Consider the following 24,759-nt stretch of genomic DNA (forward strand, 5'->3'; position numbering starts at 1 on the left):
AGGGGAGGGGAACGGGGGAAGGGGAGGGGAACGGGGGGGGGGGAGAAGCGGAGGGGGAGGGGGAGAAGCGGAGGGGGAGGGGGAAGGGGAGGGGGAAGGGGAGGGGGAAGGGAGGGGGAAGGGGAGGGGGAAGGGAGGGGGACGGGGTGGGGAACGGGGGGGGAGGGTAGGAGAGGGGGGGGAGAAGCGGAGGGAGGGGGAGGGGAGGGGGAGGGGGAGGGGGGAGGGGAGGAGGGAAGGGGGCGGGGGGAAAGGGAGGGGAGGAGAGAAGGGGAGGGGAGGGATATAGATGGTTACTGGCAATTCATCACATCCACAAATGACGTAATCCACACAATTTATACACAATAGGGGAGGAGGAATCCTCCAATAGGGGAGGGGAATTTATACACAATTTATACAAAAATTTCGGTTGCTCACCTGGTTGAGGGTGGATAGAGCCAATGAGGTGGTATACCTGGCCTTGCACCTTGAATGTAGGCATGAATCCTTGCTCAGTGATGACGCGATCTGCTCCAAACGAAGTCATTTGGAACGAAGAGTTGTAATTACGGATTTCCTTCAGGAAGTGTCAGGATTGAGTCGTAGTTGATTGAAGTAGTTCTTTCAAAGGTTCCGGTGGAGATTGGAGAGAAGGCAAAAGGACATTGCCTCCCCTGCAACACATTCCTGGTGTTTCTCCCTTCCATTTCAAGGCATGGCAAAACTGACAGGTGAACGACATGGAGCCAATATCAACGTTTGAGGAGTAGTCAGTGTTCGGATTGTAACTGAATGCAGCCTTTCTCCCATGCAATGGCCGGCTGCCGTCTGCCTGATGGTTGCCAGTTGTTGAGTCGTTTTTGGCGCTGTTCTTCTGTCTCCTGCTGTCTGGCCCTCGCGTTGATTGGCGTTTAGACGTGCCTCTGTCTCATCTTCTGTCTCTCGCTGTCTGGCCCTCGCCAGACGTTGTTGATTGGCGTTTAGACGTGCCTCTGTCTCATCTTCTGTCTCTCGCTGTCTGGCCCTCGCCAGACATTGTTGATTGGCGTTTAGACGTGCCTCTGTCTCATCTTCTGTCTCTCGCTGTCTGGCCCTCGCTACACTTTGTTGATTGGCATTCAGACGTGCCTCTGTCTCATCTTCTGTCTCTCGCTGTCTGGCCCTCGCCAGACATTGTTGATTGGCGTTTAGACGTGCCTCTGTATCGTCTGGCCCTCGCCAGACATTGTTGATTGGCGTTTAGACGTGCCTCTGTCTCATCTTCTGTCTCTCGCTGTCTGAATCTAGAGACACGTTCTTGATTGGCTTGTCGATGGTGAAAAGTATCTTCATCGGCTTCATGGAGTCTCCGATCAGCGATTTTCCTTGCTCGGGAGGTTGAACGTGACAAATTTCTTTTCTTCGGTGCCATTGCCTTTATCACAGTCAGTCTTCCAGTCACTCACTCGTAGACAAATTCAAAATACCAAATTCAAAATACTCGTAGACAAAATACCACGTTTACACGTGGTAAGAAACGACGCAAACGGAAGAATTGCAACTCTGCGTCGTGTCGTGGGCGTGGCCTCATGTTCCCAGGTGATTGGCTAACTCGAGCTCGAGAGAGCCATAATGCGCTGCGTTATGGCAAAAAAAATATGGATCTAAAGATGAAAGGGGAAAAAACCTATGTGGTGTGAATGGCAATGTTCCTCGCTGAAATGTGAAAAAACGCACTCGCTTTTTGCCCGCGACACGGAACTGTGAGTTCATGGCAGCAAGGACCATCACGTGATCGCTCTGAGCGAATATACATCGCTCTATTATAGCTCGCTCTATTATACAAACATCTATGTGAAACATGCTACTAAACATGCAAGCAAGTAGCATAAAGCATGATAAATCATGCTAAATGCTAATCGTGCTAAAATCTATGCTACTTGCTGTGAGTTTATGGCGGCACGGATGGAACATCACGTGATCGCTCTGAGCGAATCAGCGCGCTGCTTTCCCACCGCCTCTGATTCCGTGCGCTGAAATGCGCTGAGGTAAATATGAATAAAAAATATGGATCGTCAAATATTTTGAATTCGGCCATGTTCGTCCCACGCTCAATGGCCATGTCTATGTCAAATATCAAGCACGTAAGCCTCTCCGTTTAGGAGTCTATCGGTAACATTACACACACACGCACACACACACACACGCACGCACACACACACACACACACACACACAAACTGTGTTTTATATCATACTAGGGCATGCCCGTACTATATATAAGCTAGGACGTGCCCGTACTATATATAAGCTAGGACGTGCCCGTACGTGGGTGCCCGTTCCTTGCCAAAAAAAAAAAAAAAAAAAATTTGTGTAGGGGTGTGTGTGTGTAAACATCCTAGGGCGTGCCCGTACGTGGGTGCAAAAAAACATGCGTGCAAACAACAACAACAAAAAAAAACTTTGAAACCACGTGGCAGTAACGACCACAGAACCCCCCCCCCCCCCCTCTATTTACATGAATGGTTTGGTCCATTCGCAACGACCACAGAACCCCCCCCTCTATTTACATGCAATGGTTTGGTCCATTCGCAACGCCAAAGCGAACGGCGAACGGCTAAATCGCCATAGCTCGGTAAGTACTTGTCCGATTAATTTCAAACCTTGAAAAGGCACATCCTCGGGTCCCCAGCAATATACCTGGCAAGTTTAAAGTATATCGGACCCGTGGTTGTCGAGAAACAGCGGTCACAGACAAACAAACAAACGTACAAACGTACAAACAAACACACAGAGATTACTGGAATTATAGATAGATATAGATTGTACACATTTTGAAATCACCATTAATGCACAACTGTGTTTCACCTATTTTTAAAAACTAAAATTTACTCGTGAGATGCCTCCAAGATTGGTGGCGCCCCAGCTCAAGGCTCGCTCAGCCAGAGCACACGGAGCGCCGGCAGCAGCGACGAGATCGCCTGCACTACCACTATGTCTGCAAATGTCAAGAAGTCCCTGCAAACAGGCAGAGCGAGTATCGAGTGCAGGACGAGCACCGCTGCAGTTGGTGTGCCCAGACCTTGCAAACGGGCAATGGTAACGGACTTGGAGACGCATAGCATCAGGATCTGCTGGCTCAGGACCCGGAAACGTACACTCCCGCACTCCAACATGGGACCGAGCGTGTTCTGCTCCAGCATTCAGCCTGGTTCCAATGCAGCAATGTCAGGACCACGTTCAACAGATCAGTCACAGCCTCAGTGATGGACTTGGAGCGATTCAGGCCATGTGGCATGGAAAGGCTCATTAAGTGAGTCGTGTGCTTCGGCAAAGCCGCCCTGCAAGCCGTGGAAAAACGTCTCCCATGCTGTGACGATGGAACAATCCCAGCTCAGCTCATCAATCACCTCTCTCGACTGCCTTAGATGCCGTCCGTTCTGACGATACACACAGCCATCAGGTTTTCTGACTTGTTATGGCTATCTTGAAACAGGGCACATAAATGTGGCTAGACTCCACTCTCTGTAATGACCAAATAATTGGATGCATGTGGAATGACCACTCACTAAAGGAGGCAGATCAATAGCGGAGCGGTTGGAGTCCTGCACTTAGTAAGTCTGACTGTGTGCTATCTTCTCTGGTACGCACTGAGGCAAAGACCAGCGCGTTGGAGTTGGAAATAAGGAGTTGTTGGAGTTGGAAGTAAGGAGTTGTTGGAGTTGGAAGTAAGAAGTTGTTGGAGTTGGAAGTCAGGAGTTGTTGGAGATGGAAGTAAGAAGTTGTTGGAGTTGGAAGTAAGGAGTTGTTGGAGTTGGAAGTAAGGAGTTGTTGGAGTTGGAAGTAAGGAGTTGTTGGAGTTGGAAGTAAGAAGTTGTTGGAGTTGGAAGTAAGGAGTTGTTGGAGTTGGAAGTAAGGAGTTGTTGGAGTTGGAAGTAAGGTTCATTCCCGAACGAAGTGAAGTCCTCAGCGCCCGCATTCATACCGAGCCAGTAGGTGCAATCAAGAGCCGGATGTAAGGTGCTTTCCATGCCAAGGTGAGCTGAATGAAGGTACTTCATAAGATTTAAGATGAAAAGACTGTGGTACGATGAGGCCCTCACCACGATAAACAATTCCATGCTCTGTTGAGAGCTCATCATGGATGTGATAGTATGGGAAATTTTCCAAGGGGACAGAGCGGATTTTTGCTCGCCATCCATCTCAAATTGTTTCCTGAAGTAAGTCTAATGTTCCATTGTTGCTTGCATGTGGTGCTACGGGACTCCTGACTGGTGCTACGGGAGCACGGAGCATAGTACGGCATGTTGATATCCTCTTGCTGCTGTCCAGACGGCTTCATTGGCAAATATGCCCTGCAAAACGTGTCAGCCAAGTAGATTTCTCTGCCTGGCCTGTATTAAATATCCACCTCGTAGGCTATCTGCAGTAGCATCCTCTGCCAGCATTCTGGAGCTCAAGCTAAATCCTTTTTGGCAATAATTTCTAACGGTCTGTGATCTGTATGCACTCCCACCTTCCAGCCTTAGGTATACTGGTGAAACTTCTCAACTCTGTACTGCAAGGTCAAAAGTTCTTTCTCAATTTCCGCATATCCAGTTTCTGCGTTTGACATGGTTCTACTGGCATTTCCAAAACAGCTTGCACTTTCTGAGGGTGACGCTTCACTCTCTAGTCTCTACTTCGTAAGTAAATGCCCTAAATAGGACACCTGTGACTGATGCAGTTTCACTCTTTTGGGGCCTAAATGCAATCATTTTAGTCTACACCATTCAAAAAGAAAAACAGCTTCCGATCATGGTCAGCCAATGCTTCCTCATCCGTTCTTCCTTTCCCGTACAGCGCAATGTCATCATTAACCTTCTTACAGCGGGGTAGGTCTTCCAAGACCTGTTCAACTTACATCTGAAATTCTTCAGGCACAGATTTAATTACAAATGGCATCCTAAAGCTAAGGTAGTGACTGAATGGCATATTGAATCTTGTCAGAGAGGAACTTGGCTCGTCCAACTGAAAATGCCAGAATCCATTTTTGGTGTTGAATGTGTTGAAAATATGTGCATTCCGCAAATTTTGCAAGACATCCTCAATCACCACCATCAGGTAATGACTCCACATGACAGCAGTGGTGAGGTGTTTCGGATCAATGCATATCTTCAACCTTCGTGTTAACTGCTTTATCACCGTTACCATACTGTTCATCCATGGGGGTTGGCATTGTAACTGGTGTGATGATGCCTAGCTCTTCCCAATGGCCAAGTTTCTCCTCGAGCTTGGAATGCAATGCCACTGGAACTCTGCGTGGTGGATGTATGACTAGTTTTACGGTGGGATCAGTCTCAATATGATACTCCCAGCTTCAAGCAGTTCAGTGCCAGTGAAGATATTTTGTGTTCGTAGGACATGGAAAGAAGTCAGCTTGGAAAACATACATCAGAAAACAATCCCAAGATGGTCGAGGAAAAGGAAACCTGCTGTCGTGGCTAAAAATATTGGCACCATTGCACTTTTTTCAAATAATGCACCATTTCTTCCAGAAAATTGTTGAAATAAAAAAACCTTTTAGTATCCACATTTGTATTTCTTTTGTTTACAGGGGAACAAAACAAAAAAGCTGAAACAATTTCTTAGATTATTCCACACACAGATCCTAAAATGGCCCGGACAATATTATTGCGGATCTCGGGTTCGTCGACGTACTAAGGAGGGATTAAGCCCTGCTCCCCCTCTAACTCCGAGTCCACGAGGCCGCCACCCACACTACACTCGTGGTGGACGGATTGCTAAGCAATTCCAGCCGCTGAGCCGCAGCTACGCATGGAAGGGTTAACGGTCACGACCCGAGTACCTTCAACACATGCAGCTGTGAGAACGGGGACTGAACCTCGCACGAGTCACGCTGGTATTGAACGCCCGAGTGGTTGTGCGTCGCATAACTCGTGCAGTTAACACTATTGAACCCGATCGAGCGGTTTTAATTCGGGCAATGCTAGGCCAATGTTGAAAGGATGATGACGGCCAGGTTGGAAACAAACCACAGGATTTATTTAAAAGGTACAGTATTCACAGGAAAAGGACACAGTGAAGAATCTTAACGGCCTTACCTACGGTCCCAGACAAGGGCCCTCAGATTCGTTCGGGGAAGGGGAGGAAGAGGGGAATGCGCACAAAGCGCGGCCGCTTTGTGCAGTTTGCCTGGACGGGCTCGTTGGACGGATACCCCCAAGGATCCTCCAATCCGGGACACTACAGCCAGAGATGTTCGCGGCAGGGGCATTGATCACGGATGTGCACGTAGCAGGAATCCGAGGAGCATATCTCAGGGTCAGCGAGGCAGAGTGCGCGTGGCAGAGAGAGCGTCTATATGCAAGGAGTCCAGGCAGAGAGAGAGAGAGTCGGGGCAGAGAGAGAGTCGGGGCAGAGAGAGAGTCTATATGCAGGGAGTCCAGGCACAGAGAGAGTCGGGGCAGAGAGAGAGAGAGTCTACATGCAGGGAGTCCAGGCAGAGAGAGAGAGTCGGGGCAGAGAGAGAGAGTCAGGGCAGAGAGAGAGAGCGGGGGGTCCGGGCCGGGTTTTATAACCCCCCGACACCCCACTCGAACGTTCCACGGGCCTCCATTGGCCGCCTGGGGTCACGTGTCGTGACAGCCCCTTATTGGTCACCCTTGGCCACTCCCTTCAGCTCCCATTGGCTGCTCGCTGCTCACCGGCCACGCCCTCCAGCTCCTCCCTCTGGCCTGCAAGGCCTGGCCTAGGCCCATGACGAGGCACTTTAGGCTGCAATGAGGCCTACCATTACCCTGCCTGCCTCAACGCATACTAACACTGGGAAGGAGACTATTGTGGCGGACACGAAAGCTCACTGGCGTGATGGCATCATTCCGCGCACCAAGTGGGCGGCGGCCACGCCCGAGGGGTAGGCGTGGCCGCGGGATATACACCGGGCGCGCAGCCCGGAGCGCTCCAGTGCTACAGTGGAGCTCTTGAAATAATGACTCTTTTAACCTAGCGCGTTGTCCGCTTCCTCCTTGCTAAGCAAGTAGCGCGCGTAGCACCGCGCTTCATTGGTGACCCTCCGACGTTGGATCAGCCGTCGCTGACCGACCGAATACGCCATCGCAATGGCAAACAACGCGGTTACGATCAAACTCCCCGAGTTCTGGGAGGCGCAAGCTGAAGTATGGTTCCTGCAGGCAGAAGCCCAGTTCTGACTTTGAGGCATCACGGTGGATGAGACCATGTACTGCCATGTGGTCGCCTCCCTCGGGCCGGGCACGGCTGCCCGCGTCGTGTCAGTCCTGAGGAACCCACCGGCCGACGGCAGGTACGAGGCGATCAAGCGTCTCCTCCTCGCCACGTTCGGCCTCACGGTGGACGCCCGGGCCGACCGCCTCCTGGACCTCCCCGAGCTCGGTGACACGCGACCGTCGGTCCGCATGGACCATATGCTGTTGTTGATGGGCGACGAAACCCCGAACGCTCTATTCCGGGCGTTATTTCGACGCCAGCTGCCGGCACGCGTACGCCTCGCCTTGGCCGGTTCTGCGACGACGGAACCCCGAGCTCTCGCTGCCGAGGCCGACAGGTTCTTCGCGGCTTTGGACATGCAGGCGAGTTTTGACGTGGCCGTCACGAATCCCGAGGCTGACCCTGATGCTGATGCACCACACCTCGTGGCTGATGCTGATGCACACCTCGGGGCCGCCGCCACGCCCCGCCCACCACCGCCGCCGCGGAGAAAACCGCGGCCTCCGCCGCCTCCGCCGCCAACCTGGTGTTTTTTCCACGCCCAGTTCGGCCACGAGGCTCGGCAATGTCGCCCGCCGTGCTCATTCGGCAGGTCGGGAAACGCCCGGGCCGGCCCTCGGTAGTGGCACTGAGCGCCGGCCGTTCAAACAGCCTACTGTTCATCACGGACACCTTATCCGGGCGCCGTTACCTAATCGACACGGGAGCGCAGGTGAGTGTCGTTCCCACCGGTACGTCCGACAAGCAGACCGCGGGCCGGGGCCCCGCGCTGCTTGCTGCCAACGGTACGTCCTTTCGCACATACGGAAAACGCTGCCTTTCTCTGCGGTTCGGAGGGCAGGTTTTCCGGTGGTCGTTCGTCACTGCCGACGTTGCCTATGGCACTGCTCGGGGCGGACTTCCTGTGTGCCAATGGTCTGCTGGTGGACGTAAAGCACAGAAGGCTTGTCCAGGCTGAGACATTCAGCTCGCTCGCTTGCGAGCTGCCCACCTCGTTGAGCAGCTCCCGGAGCGGCTCATCGAGCGGCTTGCCGAGTGGCTTGCTGAGCGGTTCGGTTCCGGCCAGGTTCATCTGTACGCTTCCGGCAGCGAACGAATTCACCCGCCTCCTCGCCGGCTTCCCGGCCCTCACGCGGCCCACCTTCTCGGCGGGGGCTGTCAAGCACGGGGTGGAACACCACATCCCCACCGCCGGGCCACCGGTCTACGCCCGGGCACGCCGCCTCGAGCCGACGAAGCTCGCGGTAGCTAAAGCGGAGTTCGCTACGCTGGAGCGGCTCGGCATCGTGCGGCGCTCCGAGAGTGCTTGGGCATCGCCGTTCCACATCGTGCCAAAGCCCGGCGGGGGATGGCGACCGTGCGGGGACTACCGGCGCCTCAACGACGCCACCACCCCTGACCACTACCCCGTCCCCCACATTCAGGACTTCTCCGCCCGGTTGGCGGGCATGTCCTTCTTTTCAAAGGTGGACCTCATACGCGGCTACCATCAGGTCCCCGTCAGGCCGGAGGACATCCGGAAGACGGCGGTCATCACGCCATTCGGTCTTTTCGAATTTCTTCGGATGCCCTTCGGTTTGAAAAATGCGGCTCAGGCATTCCAGCGACTAATGGACAGCGTCTTGCGCGACTTGGATTTCGTCTACGTCTACCTGGACGACATCCTCTTCGCCAGCGCGTCCCGCGCCAAGCACCTACACCATCTCCGCATGCTCTTCGAACGTCTGGGCCAGCATGGCCTCATCGTGAACCCCGCCAAGTGCCGGTTCGGCGTCACCGACATCGACTTTTTGGGGCACCGCGTCACCAGGCACGGGGCTGTCCCCCTACCGGCCAAGGTGGAGGCGGTGAAGGGGTTTCCGCACCCCCGCACGATCAAGGGGCTCCAGGAGTTCCTGGGCATGGTAAACTTTTACCATCGGTTCCTGCCCCGCATCGCCCAGCTCCTGCGCCCCCTGCACGAAGCCCTCCGAGGGAAGCCGGGCAAAGGTGACGTTACCTGGACCGAGCAGATGGATGCGGCGTTCGCGGGCGCGAAGCTCGCCTTGGCTAACGCCACCATGCTCGCGCACCCGGCGCCCGATGCACCCATCGCCCTCACCACCGACGCCTCGGACTACGCGGTGGGCGCGGTGCACGAGCAATGGGTGCGTGGGTGCCTGGCTGCTGGCGTTCTTCATCCGGCAGCTTCACCCACCCGAACGCCGCTAAAGTACCTTCGACCGCGAGTTGCTCGGGCTTCACCTGGCTGTCAGGCACTTCCGCCATCTGCTCGAGGGCCGTGCGTTCACGGCCTTCGTCGACCACAAGCCACTGGTCTTCGCGATGGGCAAGGTCGCCGAGCCTTGGTCGCCCCGGCAGCAGCGTCACCTCTCGGCCGTGTCCGAATATACAACGGACATCCGGCACGTCGCGGGGAAGGACAACCCCTGTGGCGGATTGCCTTTCCCGGTCCGTCGCCCACGCAGTCCACCTTGGCATCGACTATGCCCGGATGGCAGCGGACCAGGCCGCCGACCCCGGCATCCAAGCCTTGCGGACCGCCATCATGGGCCTCCGCGTCACCGAGGTGCCGTTCGACGGCGCGGGCACGGCCCTCTTGTGCGACGTCTCCATCGGGCGGCCTCGCCCCATCATGCCCGCGGGCTGGCAGCGCCAGGTTTTTGACACCATCCACGGCCTGTCCCACCCGGGCACGAAGGCCTCCCAGAGGTTGGTCGCCGACAAGTTTGTCTGGCATGGCCTCCGGAAGGCCGTCCGCGGCTGGACCAGGACGTGCCTCGCGTGCCAGCGCGCGAAGGTGCACCGGCACACCCAGGCCACATTGGCCCCGTTTACGGTGCCGGAACATAGGTTCGACCACGTGCACATGGACCTGGTGGGACCTCTGCCCCCCTCGCGGGGTTTCACCCATGTCCTGACAATGGTGGACCGCACCACCCGCTGGCCGGAGGCCGTGCCTTTGGTGGCGACGACGGCGGCGGACATCGCGCAGGCGTTCATCGCCACCTGGGTCGCCAGGTTCGGCGCCCCCTCGGACATCTCGTCCGACCGCGGCCCCCAGTTCACCTCGGAGCTCTGCGGGGCCGTCGCGCGGGGGCTCGGCGTCTAGCTGCACCGAACCACGGCCTACCACTCCCAGGCCAACGGCCTGTGCGAGCGGTTCCACCGCTCGTTGAAGGCCACGCTCCGGGCCACCCTCCGTGATGGCGGCTGGGTCGACAGGCACCCCTGGGTCCTGCTGGGCCTCCGGACGGCGCCCAAGGACGACCTGCGCGGATCCGCGGTGAAGTTGGTCTTCGGACAACCGCTGCAGGTGCCGGGCAATTTCCTCCCCGACCCCACGGCACCATGGTCCGCGGTGCAGGAGCGCTCCGCGCTGCAGGAGACCGCCCGGAGGTTCGCCCCGGTGCCGACGGCGCACCACGGGCACCCGCCTACGCACGTCGCCCCGGAGCTTCGCACCGCGGAGTACGTCTTCGTCTGGCACGACGCCCACCGGACACCACTGCGGCCCCCGTACGACGGGCCTTTCTGCGTGCTGGAGACCGGGGTGAAACATTTCACCTTGGACATCGGCGGTACTCCCGACCGCCTCTCAGTGGATCGCCTCAAGCCGGCCCACCTCGACGTGGACCACCCACCGCCGGTGGCTCGGCCCCCGCGTCGGGGCCACTCCCCCTGCGGGCGGACCACCGGCACCGCCCAGGCCGGCCGGCACGCCGCCCCCCAGTCCTGCACCCGTCCCAGGTGCAGCCGGAGGCATCCCAGCTGGCATCCCCGCACCCCGGACGCCGCCAGTCGCCAGAGGGTGCTTCGGCCGGGTCATCCGTTTGCCCCGCAAACTGGCCCTCCAGGTGCGCGGGAATTCTGGGGGGGCGCGTGTGGCGGACACGAAAGCTCACTGGCGTGATGGCATCATTCCGTGCACCAAGTGGGCGGCGGCCACGCCCGAGGGGTAGGCGTGGCCGCGGGATATACACCGGGTGCGCAGCCCGGAGCGCTCCAGTGCTACAGTTAGTCCGTCAGGTAGAGGGGTCCATCGGTACCAAAAAGGAGGCCTAGGTTCATTGGTGTCATTTGAAAGCATTTTCCTCACCTATAACAAAAATCCCTGGTAGCAGTGTCAAATCGACAGCTTTCATGTTAAAAAACGTATATGTTTGTGGCCTATGACGATGTCATGAAACATCACTTTCAGAAAATCAGGTTTTTCGCTACCTTTTCCTACTGACCAGTTGGCAGCACATATAACATTTTATATATGCATATGGCATATCATATGAAAGCTGGTCAACTGACCATAAATATGGTGCATCTTTCCTACTGATAACTCAAAAATTGTGCAAAGTATTAGCATTTGAATGTATTTATCCGCCATTTATTGACGACATAACACATTATCCATCAACATAATGTTTGTATGTTTTTGTAATATTCTGCTGCTCTGTAGTTTTCATTTAATACATCAAGTACATATGTTGTTTTACAGGTGATATATTACGATGTATATCACCAACATTACCATCCTTATCAACTTTGATTACACTTTCGTTTATAATATCACAATTATCGTATTTTTCTTGCAACATTAGCATATGTCCAGTACATATCATTTATGCTACCGGTATGTTCATTATTGTTTGCTTTTCACAACTCAAGTCACATGTTGTATATTGTTTGTTTACTTATTTAAGTCTAATGAATAAATATATTAGAAAATAAATACAAGCAGATTGGCTAAATCTGGATTAGGACTACTACCAGCGCGATCGCTGAATCCCATACTGTATACCACAAGGTTCTATAACAGTTTTCACTTTGCAATAATTAAGGTATGTGTAAATCTCTACTAATCTCTGGTATAGCTTATGTAATTAGTTGTTTATTATATTCCCCTACAACAAAATACTCAGTTTTATCAACATGTTTTTTAAAATACTTTTTCCATGTCATTTCAGGTGTCACATCCTTGAGTTTTCAAAATGGCTACGAGTTCAACACCACCTGAGTGCATCATTCACGTCAGCAATGAAGATCCGCACAGCAATCTAACATCGCCAAGGGACTTTGAATCCTGGAGTGTACTGTTGAGAGCTGCCAGGCTTAAAAAGCACAAACCACTTTTGATGGTTGCGGAGGACTTAGAAGATGACACAATTCCTCCAGTCCATTATCACCTGAAATGTCGCAAGCTATTCACACTGAAGAGAGACTTCGAAAAACTGGAAGAACGAGACCTAGAAAATAGAGAAGAGGACATTAAGCGAAGGTCACTACGACCAGTAACCCTTCCTTCAAGTAGCACAGTTTTTGACAAAGTTTGCATTTTCTGCCCACCAGGAAAACATTCTAAGTACATAAAGGGTAGCAATACCAGAGAACACCTTGTACAATGTCTCGAGCTCAAAGCAGATGCTGGAGTTAGAGAAATTGCTCGACAAAGACGAGACCAGCGCATCCTCGCTGTTGTTTCAAGAGAGCTCGTAGCAGCTGAAGCTTGGTATCACAAGTCATGTTACAGGCAATATACCAATGAAAAATCCATTCCTGCAAAACTAGAATCTCCAAATGAGGATCCAAATGAGGATGATTACCAGCATGCTGAAACATATGCATTCAGCATACTTGTCACTATCTCATCTGGGCCCGGAGCCTTTCCAGTCCTTATAATTCCTATTTTTTTATCGTACTTGAACTTATAGGACCTTCTGACCACTCAAATCTACTATTTCTGGGGTCTGTTCTTTTTCATCTTTGTACTCCTATCAGTCCATCAGGTGGAGGGCTCCATCGGTACCAACTGGGTGGACACGGTTCATTGGTATAATTTGATAGCTTTGTGTGTCAGCATACCATTTATGCCTGGTAGCAGTTTCAAATGAGTAGCTTTCATTTCAAAATTAGTTGTTCAAAGGAGCCTCTATTAGTTCGATGCCGAGTACAAATGTCCTTGTAAGTCATTTTAACTCCAAAGATTCTGGTCATATATGTGATGACTGAATATAATATACGTATAAATAAGGTACCAAATATAGAAAATAAAATGTACATTTCTCACCAATATATATTGTCCTTGCAGGATTCCTGACTTCCTTATTGTTTTTTGACTCTTCAGAAATTGCTGTGATTATTTCTAATGCCATTTTATTTATTTTAGGTCAATTCAAAAATGGACAGCACGGAAACGATTTGCATCATTCATATGACTGGTGAGGATCCACATACTGTTCTCACTTAACAGAGGGATCTGGAATCCTGGAATTCTCTCCGAAGAGCTGCTAGGTTACGACAGCATCGTCCTTTGCTGGAGATTGCAGAAAATGCGCAAGAAGGGCAGATACCACAAGTACATTATCTATCTATAATTCCAGCAATCTCTGTGTGTGTGTGTGTGTGTGTGTCTGTGTGTGTGTTTGTCTGTGACCGCTGTTTCTCGACAACCACGGGTCCGATATACTTTAAACTTGCCAGGTATATTGCTGGGGACCCGAGGATGTGCCTTTTCAAGGTTTTAAATTAATCGCAGAAGTAGTTACCGAGCTATGTCCAAAAAACGATTCAACCAATCAGAGAGCAGCGAGCTATCACGTGTGCCGAACGTGGCGAACAGACTCTGCCTCGGATGGCACATTTGAGAGCGTATTCATTTATTTCACGTTGGAAAACTATGTTGCCGTTAAACTATGTTTTAAAACTAATTAAAACTACTATCTATAATTCCACGGGTCCGATAAAAAACACCGTACTCGCAAGCCGTTCGCTTTGGACCAAACCATTTCATGTAAATAGAGGGGGGGGATTGTCACCGTACTCGCAAGCCGTTCGCTTTGGACCAAACCATTTCATGTAAATAGAGGGGGGGGATATAATTTTAGATATATATATAGTACGGGCATGCCCTAGTCATCTGAAATGTCGGAAGGTCTTCACTATGAAACGGGACTTAGATAAATGTGAAGCAACAAAAAAAGATGAAGTTGAGAAAAAGCGAATATGTTTGCGTCAGTGAACATCATCTTCAGACTCAACTGTGATGGATAAAATTTGCATATTCAGTCCACCTGGGAAAACTTCAAAGTACATTAAAGGAACACGAACAAGAGAACCACTGACAAAGTGTGTAGAGCTTCAAGCTGATGCTACGATTCGCAACATCGCTATGCAGAGACAGGACACACGTATACACAGAGACAGGACACAGAACTAGTTGCTGCTGAGACTTGGGACCATAAATCGTGCTTCAGGCTCTACACCAATACCAAAGACCTTCAGAACCCAGCTCATAAAGAGGACACAGCGGAAAGTGATACTGATACTCGATAAAAGCTAGCTGAAGCTACATCAAATCATATTCCAACACATAAAACAAGACTTGTTTCAGTCTCCACGGATTGTCCCACTAACTGAGCTGTCTCGTCTTCCAGTAACATATATGCATGCTCATGAGGTGTCTGCAATTAAAGACTCTTCTAAAAAGTACATACGTCGAAAACTACAGGCTGAATTTGGCAATACTCTTCACATATTTCCTGACAGCAAAGGAAAATTGCTAGTCTTTCCTGAGAACCTCAGCAAGTATGACCTTGCAGAAGAGAATGTGAGGCTGAAAACAGAACTTGAAAGCTTACATAGTATGTGACAACCAGCCATCTGAGGAGGGAGAGGACATGGTTGTGTGCAGGATGATGCTGATGATGTGGATGAACTTGATCTTTATTAATTATGCCTCTGCAATTGATGATGCTAATGATTTCCATGATTATGTGCATTTATTTTGATGAAATTAATTCGTTTATTTTGATGAAAAGTCAAGTTATTTTCATTTTGATGATGATGATGATTAAAGTGTAATGTAAGGTGGCTGTAAATTCAAAATAAACTGTTTGCAAGAACTTACATGTGATCTTCTGAAGCCTAGTATGTCTGTACTACATATACATATTGCTAAAAATCGAACCAATATGGGGCCTTTTCTTCAACATATTTCAGGGTGAAAGCTGCTATTTACAGACTGCTACCAGGCAGACATGTGTTCCTGAATAGCAGAGCTTTCATATGGTATCCCTGAACCTTGGCCATCCCGAGTGGTACCGGTGGCTCAATTTTGGGGTCGTACCTGACGGACGAAGAGGTATACTCTCTACTGAGCACCGTTAGTAAGGGCATTTTATGAAATATTTCACAAATCTGTTAACTAAATTGTTACCAAAAAATTTCTTCACCAATATGTTTGTAAAGGTGTGTAATAACATGTGTTAAAATGTTGAAGTTCAACTCCCGTGGGAAACCCAGAAAAAAAGCTGTTGAATTCGGGTACCGAAAAATTATTTTCGAGAATTTTTTATTTTTTTTAATCGGCCCTTAAGTAACTTATGAGGGGTCAAATAAGGGTTTTTCATGATTCTGAGTTGATTGTTAACATTTATATTTTCACTTTTACATTTACACACAAAGTAGCTTTTATTTCACATACATATATAATACTCAAGAGTTATTTCTCATTCACAATGTCAGAAGTTTCAACAGTCATTGTCTATGTCTTCTTCAGACTCAACAACATCATGACTGCAGTTTCTGCATGTAATGCCATTACAGACTCCACAGGCCGAGATGCACGTGACCCCATTCTTCTTGCAGCTGCATCGCCGGTTGCTGCAATCTCCATGACAATTGCAGCTCGTGAACTGCAATAGCTCCTCAGGAGCCGTGGGGTCCAGTGTTGGAACTGGCTCATACCCATGCACACCTATTGTCCATCCATAGTCACTGGGGTTCAGAGACATGCTCTGTAGAAGGATCCAGTCCCGGGTCTGCAGGTAGGCACGGAGTGAATGTTGTGCAGCTGCACCCTCTGTTGGAGGTAGAGTATCTGGTTTAATCACTCCTGCCGCTGCCTTCCTTGAGAACATGTTGTACCGAATTTCACCCAATGTAGTATCTCGTCCATGGTAAATGTACTTGAAAATCGCAGTACCAGCCTGAATCACTGTTTCCTTGGTGGCTTCTGTGTCAAGGAAGATGTCGATGTACTCAGCCGCGTCCCCTTCGCAAAACCTAAAAAAAAGCACCAGGTCTATGTCAAGTAAAGTATAATGCAAAACGGAAATAAAATTATTATTATTTTTAACATTTATACTATGATGACAATGATTATAATTATTATTATTAGTAGTATTAGTATTATTTGCCGACGTAATAGTAGTATTATCATTATTACCTGGCAAATAGAGTTGTTTTCCCATGACCAGCGATTGCAGAAACCGTATCACACCCCGTGAAGGCGTGACAGAAGAGCAGGTAGCTCTTCTGTGTTTCGGAGAGAGATTCTTTGATCTTTCGGACGTCATAAGAGCCGTTTGATGTGGTTAAGAAGAGTGGATGGTGGCTGTCTGAGCTATGGTGCACCAGCATTACCAGCACGTCTGCATCTGCTGCCCGCACCTGAAAATATAACAACATGTACAAAGCATAATGAACCGTTCAAGAACAGATTTAACTTTTCAACAGTGTGAATTCTCTTATTTTTAAATTACCCCATCTCCCCCCGGGCTCCATCCAATAGTTATACTAACTGAAGACACAAATGGTACTGACCTCAACAGAGCCATCTGAAGCAGCAGCCAATGCCTCTCTCACAATTGAAGTGTCAGCATCATTGTCACACTGCTCCACAGTGATGTGATGTTTTCGGAAGGTTGAAGAGAGAAGGTGGATGAGCTCACTCTTGTTATGAGTGTTGTCCAGAAACTTTGCTCTTGGGGTCCAGTTGGACATATCCGGTCGAATCTGGAGATTACAGCAGGAATTCTTGGTACGCCGGATGTGGTCGTGATCTTTTGGTGATCTGCTGTAGCCATCAAAGACCACAATGATCTTCTGGGAGCAGCGGCCCAGATACTGCACGTAGCTCAGGTAACTGTTGGCGATCTCCTGCCAGGTCTGACGTTGTTCCCACTTCACCATGTAGACAAGCCATCCACCATCAATTACGAGGGTGCAGCAGGGTTGGTTAGTCAAGTCAAGTGGATCAGTTAACGCCTTCAGGCTTGTATTTGAAAAGTCTGCCTTGTTTGCCTTGTTCATCTTCTGATCTTTGTTGCTGAACAGGGACAATGGGAAGGGAGTCGGCTCATACTGTAAGCTTGTCTCAACTGTCATATCCCGCTGGGCGAAAATGATCAGTCGGTTGAACAACTTTAGTGAGTCAAGGTGAATCTTTTTCTCGTTGACCAAGGGAAATTTTCTTAGTGATGACAGGGCTTTTATCTTTGACTTGACATCCATGGTCGACGTCACTGACTGTCCATCCAGCTTGATCTGCATCTCCATCCCAACTTCAGCTGCTCTCTCAGCATTGACTGCGTCATATCCAGTGCTTGTGAATCCTGTTGAGAAAGACACGAGCAACTCCTTGTCTCTATCGTTGTCGAATGGCTTGATCTCCTCAAACCATTTTAGGACAAGTTCAACTGCCTCTGCATCTCGCTTCATCTGTGTCTTGGCAAGGTCTCTGTGGACTGGAACATGTTTACTGACGTCCTCCTCCATCCGCCGGTTGACATCAGACAGGTGACTGAGGGTGAGCACCCAGCATTTGTGGCCAGAAAAACTGTTTCTCATTCTTCCTCTGCTCAGTCCACCTTGTGACTTGGCTGCCTTCATTAATGTCTGCTCAATGCAAATGTCACACCATGTGCCGGACCACTCATGACTTGAGTAACGGACAACGTGGTTCCCGTGGGCAGTGGGACGTTCTAAGGTGTCTTTGTAAGCAGGCAAAGTTTCTAGTTCCTTCATGAGTTGACAGTACAGCCGTGCGCCCTTGGCATACTGATGATGGCCTGCAGCGGCAAAGATGTGAAGCATCTTGGTAACAATGCAGGACAGATGCCCATTGTGGTCTGCAAGTCGCTCGGTTCTGATAAAGACCTTGATCACATCTACCATGTGGTGGTACTCCACCCAGAGTGCAGGTGTTCTTCCTCCTTTTGCGAGTCGTTTGAAGGTTTCTTCAAACCTTTGCTCAAACACTGGCACTACTGGGTCTGAGTGTCTGGCTCCCATCTTCCCATCAGCCACCTTCTCCATGAAGGTCTTCATGTCACCACGCTCCTCCTCAGTGAAGGCAAGTTTCATGATGTGTTGATAGATGGCTGCATCGATGAGGAGGTGAACACGGATTGCCTTGTCAAAACATCCTCCATCCATGATGTGGTTGGCTGTCGTACTTCCAGGATAGATCAACTGGATCACATCTAGTAGTCCAGAATCTTCCATGATGTTACACATTGATCCAAGATAAGACTTCAGCAGGTGAAAACCACCCAACGTTGGAATGACGGGTAGATTTGCCTGCTTTATTATATTCACAGCCTTCAGCCAAATCGGAAGATCAAAGGTCACTATAGCGACCCCAGCGCGCCGTATGCACTTTCAGAGTGGTGAAGATGGTGTTGAGGTCATTAGGGTCTCGTTCAATAACTGGGAGGAACTCGATCTGTGTGCTCTGCTTTGCATCATTAGCATGGATTCTCTTCATCCAGCCATTCCAGTTGGAATGTGGGAACTCAGGATCGTTGGCTTTGATCACCCACCCCGCTGCCCAGAGTGTGTCACCTGGAGTGAGGAGTGGCTGATCATGAGCCAGGGAGGAGGAAAGCTCAGCGAGGGGGAGAAACATGATCGCATTCGTTCCTATCTGTTTCCTGTTCGTAAATGGAATAATATTTACTTCAGTTCCTCTCAGGATCTTAGCTTTGTCGAGTGCCTTCAACTTCACCCGGGGGAAAGCTGCTGTTGTCTGTGGATCTGGCAACGGTGGTGCCGGAGAGGTGACTTCGATTCAACCCATTGAGTGAAAGGGAGTGTTTCCGTGAATAGAGACAATGTTTAAATCTATATTGTCTCCAACAAACTGTGTGACTGCATTGTTTGTTTCCCCAACCTCCATAAAGACCACCTTGAAGGAGCTGGGGCTCCCACGTCGATCGGAAGAATGGACGCGACAAAAAGCTGGAATTCATCCGAGTTGCTTTAATCAAACCAAACACTCAGGCACTCTGAAAAGCCCGTTTATCGGGCAGCAATATATATACATATTATCCCGGAGCGTTTGCCCAGGAAAAGCGAGAGGGGGCGTGGCCCAGCGTCCTGGCTGCGGCCTGGCAAGTTGAGCGCGGGCCTGCCCGGGCGTCCTGGACGAGCCCGGCATGGTGATCGCTCCGCGTCCTTGATAGGTGCAAGGCGATTGTGAAAACCCAGCGGTAGCCGCTACACACATCCCCCCAGAATCGACTTGCACCGGCAGGGTCAATTTGAGGGGGGTCCTGATGACCCGGCCGAAGCGACCCCTGGCGGGTCGTGGGAGGGGATCCGGTGTGGTGGTGGGCGGTCGAGTGGGGGGCACCGTGGACGGGGGGCGGCGTCGCCGCGGTGGAAGGGCCACCCATGGTGGGTGGTCGACGTCCACGTGCGCCGGCTTGAGGCGGTCCACCGCAATCCGGTCCGACCTGCCGCCGATGTCGATGACGAACGACTTGTCGTCCCGTCGCAGCACCCGGAAGGGCCCGTCGTACGGCGGCCGGAGTGGCCCCCGATGTGCGTCGTGACACACAAAAACATACTCCGCTGTGCGAAGTGCTGGGGGGACGTAGGACTGGGGGTCACCGTGGTGGGATGTTGGCACGGGGGCAAACCGTCGGGCGGCCTCCTGGAGGTCCGAGCGCTGGTGAGCTGCGGACCAGGGACTGGTAGCGTCGGGCACGAATTCGCCCGGGACGCGTAGCACCTGGCCATAGACAAGCCCGGCGGTGGATGCCTGGAGGTCCTCCTTGGGGGCCGTGCGGAGGCCCAAAAGGACCCACGGCAGCCGGTCGGCCCAACCGCCGTCTTGAAGACCGGCCATGAGCGCGGCCTTCATGGAGCGGTGGAATCGCTCGCACAACCCGTTTGCTTGGGGGTGGTAGGCCGTAGTACGGTGGAGCTTGACCCCCAGGTTGCGGGCGACCGCGCCCCACAGCTCGGAGGTGAACTGTGGTCCGCGGTCTGACGAGATGTCCGCCGGTGCGCCGAAGCGGGCGACCCAGGTGGCGATGAAAGCCTGCGCCACGTCGGCGGTGGTGGTGGAGATGAGGGGAACGGCCTCCGGCCACCTGGTGGTCCTGTCCACCATGGTGAGCAGGTGTGTGAACCCCCGTGACGGGGGGAGGGGGCCCACCAGATCCACGTTGACGTGGTCGAAACGTCGTTCGGGCACGGTGAAAGGTGCCAGCGGGGCCTGGGTGTGTCGGTGGACCTTGGCCCGTTGGCAGGCCGTGCAGGTGCTGGTCCAATCGCGGACGTCCCGACGAAGGCCGTGCCAGACGAATCGCGCCGACACCAGCTTCTGGGAAGCTTTCCGGCCCGGGTGGGAAAGGCCGTGGAGGGAGGCGAAGATGCGGCGTTGCCAGGTGACGGGCACGATGGGGCGAGGCTGGCCTTGGGAGACGTCGCAGAGCAGTGTGTCGCAGGACAGTGTCCGCGAAGGGGATGTCGGCCAGGCGGAGGCCCGTGTCCGCCGCCCGGAGGGCTTGCACCGTGGTGTCGGTGGTTTGGTCCGCCGCCATAAGCGCAAAGTCCACGCCCAGGTGGACCGCGTTCGCGCTGGCCCGGGAAAGACAGTCGGCCACGGCGTTGTTTTTGCCGGTAATGTGCTGGATGTCCGTGGTAAACTCCGACACGGCGGAGAGGTGGCGTTGTTGGCGGGCCGACCACGGCTCCATGACCTTGGCCATTGCGTAAACCAACGGCTTGTGGTCGACGAACGCCGTGAAAGGTCGGCCCTCCAGGAGGTGGCGGAAATGGCGGACGGCCAGGTGTACACCGAGGAGCTCCCGGTCAAACGTGCTGTATTTGAGCTCATTCGGCCGGAGCTGCCGGCTGAAAAAAGCGAGTGGCTGCCAAACCCCGTTCACCCATTGCTCATGTACGGCGCCCGCCGCGTAGTCGGAGGCATCCGTGGTGAGGGCGATGGGAGCGTTGAGCACCGGGTGAGCGAGCAGTGTTGCGTCGGCGAGGGCCCGCTTTGAGCTTTGGAAGGCCGCATCCATTGCTGCGGACCAGGTGATGTCGTGCTTGGCCGGCTTGCCCCGGAGGGCTTCGTAGAGGGGCCGCATGAGTTGAGCAGCGCGGGGCACGAAGCGGTGATAAAAATTCACCATTCCCAGGAATTCCTGCAGGGCCTTTATGGTGCGGGGACGCGGGAACGTGGTGATGGCCTCAACCTTGGTTGGCAGCAGCACGGCCCCGTTCTTGGTGATGTGGTGGCCCAAAAAATCAACGGCCGTCGTGCCGAAGTGGCATTTGGCCGGGTTGACGATGAGGCCGTGCTCGCTGAGGCGCCCGAACAGTGTTCGGAGGTGGAGGAGGTGCTCGGCCCGGGACGTGCTGGCGACGAGGATGTCGTCCAGGTAAACGAAAAGGAACGGCAGGTCACGCAGCACGCCGTCCATCAAGCGCTGGAATGCCTGAGCCGCGTTCTTGAGACCAAACGGCATCCGCAAGAATTCGAATAAGCTGAACGGCGTGATGACTGCCGTTTTAGGGACGTCGGCCGCCCTGACAGGTACCTGGTGATATCCCCGTATGAGATCAATTTTCGAAAAAATGACCCGTCCCGCCAGACGGGCGGAGAATTCTTGGATATGCGGGATCGGGTACCTGTCGGGGGTGGTAGCGTCATTGAGACGGCGGTAGTCGCCACACGGGCGCCATCCACCCCCCGGCTTTGGCACGATGTGCAGTGGCGAGGCCCACGTGCTATCGGAGCGCCGCACGATGCCGAGGTGCTCCAACGCGTCGAATTCGGCCTTCGCCACGGCGAGCTTGGCTGGGTCGAGGCGGCGGGCCCTGGCGTAGACCGGCGGGCCCGTGGTTGGTATGTGGTGCTCGATCCCATGCCGTACTGCGACGGCCGAAAACGTCGGCCGCGTGAGGGCCGGGAACTCCGTGAGCAGGCGAGCAAACTCGTTCGCCGCCGGGACGGCGCATGCCAGCTCGGTCGGCGCGGAGCTGCTCAATGTGCATACCAGGGAGCTGAAGGTTTCGGCGTTGATTAAACGACGCCGTTAGACGTCCACCAGCAGTCCGTGTGCGCAGAGGAAGTCGGCGCCTAGCAGAGCCATGGGCACGTTTGCGGTTACAAACGTCCAAGCAAAGCGTTGGCCACCGAAGCAGAGGGTGATGTTGCGCGGGCCGAAGGTGCGGATGGTCGATCCGTTGGCCGCAACCAAGGAGGGGCCGCAAACCGCGGATTGCCTGTCCTGGTCAGAGGCGGGTATGACGCTCAGTTGGGCGCCGGTGTCGCACAGGAAGCGCCGTCCGGACGCTTTATCCATGATGAACAGTAAGTTGCCCGTGTGGCCGGCGCTCATGGCTGGTAATGAACGCCGGCCCGGCCGTTTCCCGGCCTGCCGAAGGTGCACGGGGGTCGGCATGTCCGGGCCTTCTGTCCGAACCTGGCATGATAGTAACACCACGCTTGGTCAGGTGGAGGCCCCGGTCGTCGTGCTGGAGGTGGTCGGCTCGGTGTAGCGGCCGCCAATTGCGTCGGCAGTTCGGTCGTCGACCGTGCCGGGTGCTCGGGCGCCATGGGTGTTGCGTCGGACGGCGTTGGGTCCCATGTCGCCGCTGCGATGCGCTGTCCTGCGGCGGAGATCTTGTCGGCTTCTCTGGCAAGGGCCCGGGGATCTGTGATCGTCGTGCTTGCCAGGGCGAGGCGTACCGGGTTAGGCAGCTGACGGAGGAACAGCTCCCGGAACAGGAATGCCGGAGAGTGCTCGCCGAGCAGTGAAAGCATGTAGTCCATTCGCTCGGAAGGGCGCGTGTCGCCGAGCTCGGGCAGGTCGAGCAGGCGCCGTGCGCGTTCCGCCGATGGGAGGGCAAAAGCGTCGAGGAGAAGCTTCTTAATCGCGCCGTATTTGTCAGCGGCTGGCGGGCTCTCGAGGAGGCTCAGGGCGCGGGCCGCGGTGGCCGAACCGAGCGCTGCTACCACATGGTGGAAGCGGGTGTCGTCGGCCGTGATGCCTCGCAGGGCGAACAGGGAATCCGCCTGTGCGAACCAAACCGCCGCGTGAGCCTCCCTGAAGGTAGGCAGTTTAAGGGCGACTGCCGTGTCCATGTCGGTAGGTCACCAATTAAGGAGCTGGGGCTCCCATGTCGATCGGAAGAATGGACGCGACAAAAAGCTGGAATTCATCCGAGTTGCTTTAATCAAACCAAACACTCAGGCACTCTGAAAAGCCCGTTTATCGGGCAGCAATATATATACATATTATCCCGGAGCGTTTGCCCAGGAAAAGTGAGAGGGGGTGTGGCCCAGCGTCCTGGCTGCGGCCTGGCAAGTTGAGGGCGAGCCTGCCCGGGCATGCCCGGGCATGCCCGGGCGTCCCAACCAAGGCCTGGCAAGTTGAGCGCAGGCCTGCCCGGGCGTCCTGGACGAACCCGGCATGGTGATCGCTCCGCGTCCTTGATAGGTGCAAGGCGATTGTGAAAACCCAGCGGTAGCCGCTACAACCTGATCATTTCTTGACAATTCACTTTCACTGGCTGGCACTTTGGCTGTCATCACTGATTGATCCTCAAGCGCAGCATCAACCACAACCTCATCATTGATCTGTTCATCGGTTGCCTCCACAATGGTGTCAAGAGTGCCAGAAGTATCTGGAACATCATCTCCACTCCTACTATTAAGGAAGCAGTATTTGTAGTTTTGTGTCTCCGTGTAAGACTCAGTGTATCCCAGCCGGTGGAACTTGTTGAGCATCCATTTTGACCCAAATCTATGATCAAGTTGTATGGCAAGCCCCATTTGGTGTGGCAATACTCCAGACCGAGGTCGACAGGCCTTAATAAAATTCTGCCCCCAAACGGCAACTCTTTCGTCTGTCTTGACAATCGGTCTCAAGAACATCTGAAGGCTTGCAGGAACAAGTGTCAGCTGACTATCGATGTCAGTCATACTGTGTGTGGTGGGGTATGACTTTGGACCTAAATCAATCAAGGCAATATCATTGGATATGAACTTGAGTGCCGTCTTTATGATCTGAGTCTTCTCATCTCCATGGTCAAGATTAGCATGATGCACTCGCAGAATATTGTCGGTGCCATCTTTGAGACAGAGTACATCTGCCCTTCTTTCCTGTGTTGTGAAATACAAGGTGTCTTCGTATTTCTCTAGAAGTTTTATCTTTAGCCAATGCTTTGAATAAGAAAGGCTCTTCTCTGGTGACTGATCAAACTCCTGCAGCTTTTCATGGACTTGGTCCATGTTCATTACCCCATGCTCTAATTCTGAGTCTAACCATTCGCAGAATTCAATAAAAACTGCTTCTCGCTCCTCATCAATACTCCTCTGTCCTCTCTTCCTTTTTCCTTCCTCATCAGTCTTGGACAAACTGTCACCTCTCGCAAACATAAGTTTGCATCGCAAATGGTACAGTGTTTCTTCTGCTACCAAGTCGTTGATCCCTTCCAGGCGTCCAGTGACTTCAGTGCCCCAGTCATCCCCGCG

At 52.9% G+C, this 24,759-nt stretch overlaps 1 protein-coding gene across 1 annotated transcript; it reads right to left on the reverse strand.

Moving 5' to 3' along the window:
- Positions 1-15,400: 15,400 nt before the first annotated feature.
- On the reverse strand, positions 15,401-16,623 carry LOC144892363 (uncharacterized). Its single transcript, XM_078778604.1, has 2 exons — positions 16,429-16,623; positions 15,401-16,265 (listed from the first exon to the last, which is right to left on the reverse strand). Exons 1-2 carry the CDS (start codon positions 16,620-16,622, stop codon positions 15,731-15,733), a joined length of 729 nt encoding a protein of 242 aa, XP_078634730.1. The 5' UTR covers position 16,623; the 3' UTR covers positions 15,401-15,730.
- Positions 16,624-24,759: the final 8,136 nt, after the last annotated feature.

The sequence above is a fragment of the Myxine glutinosa genome, chromosome 5 (genome assembly GCF_964187855.1).
Source record: "Myxine glutinosa chromosome 5, kmMyxGlut1.1, whole genome shotgun sequence".
Classification (NCBI taxonomy): Eukaryota; Metazoa; Chordata; class Myxini; order Myxiniformes; family Myxinidae; genus Myxine; species Myxine glutinosa.